This window comes from Protobothrops mucrosquamatus, unplaced genomic scaffold (genome assembly GCF_001527695.2).
Source record: "Protobothrops mucrosquamatus isolate PMUCROS unplaced genomic scaffold, P.Mucros_1.0 scaffold569, whole genome shotgun sequence".
NCBI lineage: Eukaryota > Metazoa > Chordata > Lepidosauria > Squamata > Viperidae > Protobothrops > Protobothrops mucrosquamatus.
Window position 1 is genome coordinate 5,289 of NW_015386871.1, and position 4,199 is coordinate 9,487.

The window sequence follows — 4,199 nt, forward strand, 5'->3', positions numbered from 1 at the left end:
GATTTCACCCCCCCCCCCAAAAAAAAGGAAGGCGAGTATTGGTAATAGGAGATTCTATTCTCAAAGGAACAGAACCAGCCATCTGCAGATTGGACATACAATCTAGTTCCAGTATAGCTTTACTTCTAGTTCCCTCCTCTACCTTTTGGATGGGTAAGTTGGTTAGGAATCTGTTTGATCTCCCACTCACTGCAGAGTTTGTCTTCCAGCTGATATCTGGGTAGTTGAAGTCTCCCATTACTACTGTGGTAGTACATTTGTTAACTGGTTGGCAAAGAGTCTTTTGATTGGTTGGGTGGCCTGTAGTATACCCCTATGGCAATGTCACTTTTCCCCCCCTTTTATATTGACTCACAATGATTGGAAACTGATCGAAGAGAGAAGCAAATTGGAATTAAGGAGAAACTTCCTAACAGTGAGGACAATTAACCAGTGAAACAGCTTGCCCTCAGAAATCATGGGCGCTCCATCACTGGAGATTTTTAAGAAGAGACTAGACAGTCACTTGTCTGAAATGATACAGGTTCTCCTGCTTTAGCAGGGGGCTGGACTAGAAGACCTCCAAGGTCTCTTCCAACTCTATTCTATTCTAAATTCATCTATTTCCTTTGTTTGGTTGGGTGGCCTATAGTATACACCAGTGATGGTGAACCTTTTAGAGACTGAGTGCCCCAAAACCACCCCCCATCCCTGTCCCCGCTCCGCTGTGCCGCTGGACCACCTACCACCTCCACAGCCCACCACAGATCACCCAGGTAGCCCAGCAGCGCCATGGTGGCCATGCCCTCCACCCATGCCCTGCAGCATCATCTGCACGCGATGGAGCGCAAGGGCAGAGTCTTGTCCCCGCTGCCCGGCTACCATGTCCTTGGCTGCGCAGCAATGTGTGGGCCATGCCCGGGGGCGACTCTCCTCCGGAGGGCTGCTGATGAGGGGGCCATGGGAGGAGGCGGGGCTGGGGTGACGGTGCGTGTGCCCACAGAGGGCTCCGAGTGCCGCCTCTGGCACGCGTGCCATAGGTTCGCCACCACTGGTATACACTATGGCAATGTCATTTCCCCCCTTTTATATTGACTCAAATGCATTCAGGACAGTTTTCATCATTGTTGTGCTCTATTTCTGTAGAGGTGTAGTTATTTCCTATATATAGTGCAACTCCACCTCTTTTATTTGGTCTGTTTCTTTTAAAAAATTTAAAATTTTCTCCTTTTGAATCTTCTACTTGGAAAGGATTTAAATCAATGTTTCAGAGCTCAGATCACTGTACTAGTGAATGGTATATTTATTTTTGAATGAAATTCATCTGAGTTTATGTATTTCAGCAATCTACTTAGCCCCCTCTAGACTAGCATAATATGGTAAACATTAAAAACTCATAAAATAATTACTTATTTATGCTTTTTAGCAGTATTGAATTGATTTCTGCAGCACTGACTGAATTCTATTAGTTCTGTTTTCACAATGAAATCTCTAGAAGACCAAGTTGTACAAGAAGAACTAGGATTCCAAGATGAAGAGGTATGGAAGTATATTTGGTTCAGTAGTAATTTCAATGTAAGCTGTCCCTTGAGAAAATTCCATATAAGAAATGTAATAAAATGGATAGTCCATCTATAAATAATAAATTAAATGTAGATCTATATATATATTGCCATTACTTATCAGCATCAAAAGAATAAGAGTTAGTTGGCAACAGGCAGGTGACCTCAGCTAAGAACAAAGAGTTAAACAGGATTGGACTTGGTATCTAAAGAGGTATCAGGACTGTAAACTAATTTAAAAACTTGAGACTTGGATGGGAAGAAACAGCCTGAACCTAAAACCCAAATAAGATGGAGTTTGCATTTATTCATCAAGATTGTCAACTAGTTCCTGTGATTTCTTTGGATGGGATGATTGTACTAAGCAGGGCAATCTATAACTTGGATAGTCTCGATTCACACTACTAAATATATTTAAGATATACTTTACCTTTTCCCACAGGTAATTAGATAGATTAGGGGTTGAAAAATATCAAAATGTATCATGTACTGTAGATGAGTCCATACATGGGTGAATTCATCCATGTTGGAGGGGATATTGCTGGCTTCTTCTAAAAAGGTGCTTGTCTATCCCCTACTCAAGAAACCATCGCTGGACCATCCATGTTGGACAATTTTCAGTTTCCCACCTATCCTTAAGAAAGTAGCCGAGAAAGTGGTGGCATTGCAACTTCAGAGGATCCTAGAGGAAACAGATTATCTGGATCCTTTTCAGTCATGTCTCAGGCCCAGAAACTGGACTGAAATTGCATTGGTCACACTCATGGATGATGTGTGATGGGAGTGAAATGGTGGCAGTGCTTCTATCCTTGCTCTCCTTGACCTCTCAGCAGCTTTCGATACCATTGACCATGGAATCCTTTTGGGTCAACTTCAGAAGTTGGGGTTGGGCAGCACAGTTTTGTGCTGTTTCCCCTCCTTCCTCCAAGACCAGCCCCAATTGGTATTGATAGGAAGTGAAAAGTCCAGTTCATGGCCCCTTTGTGGGGTGCTACAGGGCTCGGTGCTCTTTTTCAACATCTACATGAAACGACTGGGTGAGACCATCTGGGATGAGGTATTATTAATATGTGGATGATACCCAATTATATATCTCCATATCTGGTGAAGTGAGTGCTGGAGTGGATGTCCTTTCACAATGCCTGAATGCTGTAGAAGTCTGGATGGGTAACAACAGACTTTAACTGAACCATAGTAAGATGGAGTGGATGGTCCGTTCTGTTTCCAGGAATTTATTATCCCTGGCCTTGGATGGAGTTGCACTACCCCAGTCAGACCTGGGGAGTCTTCTTGGACTTGCAACTCCTGCTCTAAAGCAGGTGGCGGCCATGACCAGGAGTGCCTTTGCCCAATTCCACATTGTGCACCAATTATGCCTTTCCCTGGACAGGGAAGCTCTATGTTCAGTCATTCATGCCCTGGTCATCTCCCTATTGGGCTACTGCAATGTGCTCTACATGGGGCTATCCCTGAAATGTATTTGGAAGTTTCACTGGTGCAGAGTGTGGCCCTATGGGCCATATCAGGTATCCAAAGAAAGGCACATATAATAAACTTGCTCCATGAATTGCACTCGGTACCTGTTTTCTTCTGGGTCCAATTCAAGGTATTGGTCATCACCTATAAGTCCTACATGGCATAGGACCAAATTACCTACAGAACCGGCTTCACCTTATCTCATCAGTCTGTCTCACTCAATCAGGCAGAGAAGGTACACTGTAGGCCCCAGCAGTGAAAAAATTTTGATTGGTGGGGTTTAGGAAGAAAGCCTTCTTGGCCACTGTCCCGCTTTATGGAACATCCTATTGCCAGAGGTAAGGAAAGCAAACCCCCAGTATTTTGACTTTCTGCAAAGGGGCTAAAACTTGGCTCTGCAGCCTTGAATGGGAGGCACAGAAGAACATGCAACTGTGGTGCTGGCTAGTCTCATGAGAAACCCCCCCTCCCCATACACACACATCTGTAATAACCATCTTGGCATCGCCATCTTAGGATTTTTTTTTCCTTTTTCCCTTTTGGTATTTGTCATTATTCTATAATTGTAAAATTTTTTTACCATAATTTAATTTAAATTTTTATACAAGGTTTTATTTATAAGGTTATATTTGATTGTACACTGTGAAGAGTCCCTCTCCGGGGGAGATGAGCAGTTTAAAAATATGAATATAAATATGTAAATAAATAAAATAACCAATATTCTGTCCTCATGTTGCAGGAATCATTTTTCCAGGACATAGATCTGTTACAGAAGCATGGAATTGTAAGTACATTCAGGGATTAATCCACATCTGGTTATTTAGTTGTGGGAAGACAACCTACATTTTTATTCTAATTTGAAAAGCTCAATATAAAATTACAATACCATAACAAGAACAAAAATGGATGTTTTCTCAATAGATGTAAACCCTTTTGATACACATAAATATGATTCTTTCTGTCTCTTTTATTATTTTCACTTATATTTATCTTAAAACTTTTTTCTTCTATTTGTACTAAAAGGAGGAGGTTGTGCATATGTTTGCCTTTATCTATATCTTTGTGAAAGTGGTTTGCATGTGAGAGAGAGAGAATGGCTGGTGTGAGAAAGAATACGATATAAATGAATATTGTAAAGGGAATATCATATTTTAAGGCAAGTAATTATATATTAGATTTTTT

General features: G+C 41.6%; 1 protein-coding gene across 2 annotated transcripts in view; it reads left to right on the forward strand.

Moving 5' to 3' along the window:
* The first annotated feature begins 1,461 nt into the window (after positions 1–1,461).
* Positions 1,462–4,199, forward strand: part of DMC1 (DNA meiotic recombinase 1) — a 16,451-nt gene continuing 13,713 nt past the window's right edge. For both annotated transcript variants that reach the window (XM_015817284.1, XM_015817285.1), the window contains exons 1-2: positions 1,462–1,518; positions 3,757–3,801. In XM_015817284.1, coding sequence (XP_015672770.1) covers positions 1,462–1,518; positions 3,757–3,801 — 102 coding nt within the window. The remainder of the gene's footprint in view (positions 1,519–3,756; positions 3,802–4,199) is intronic.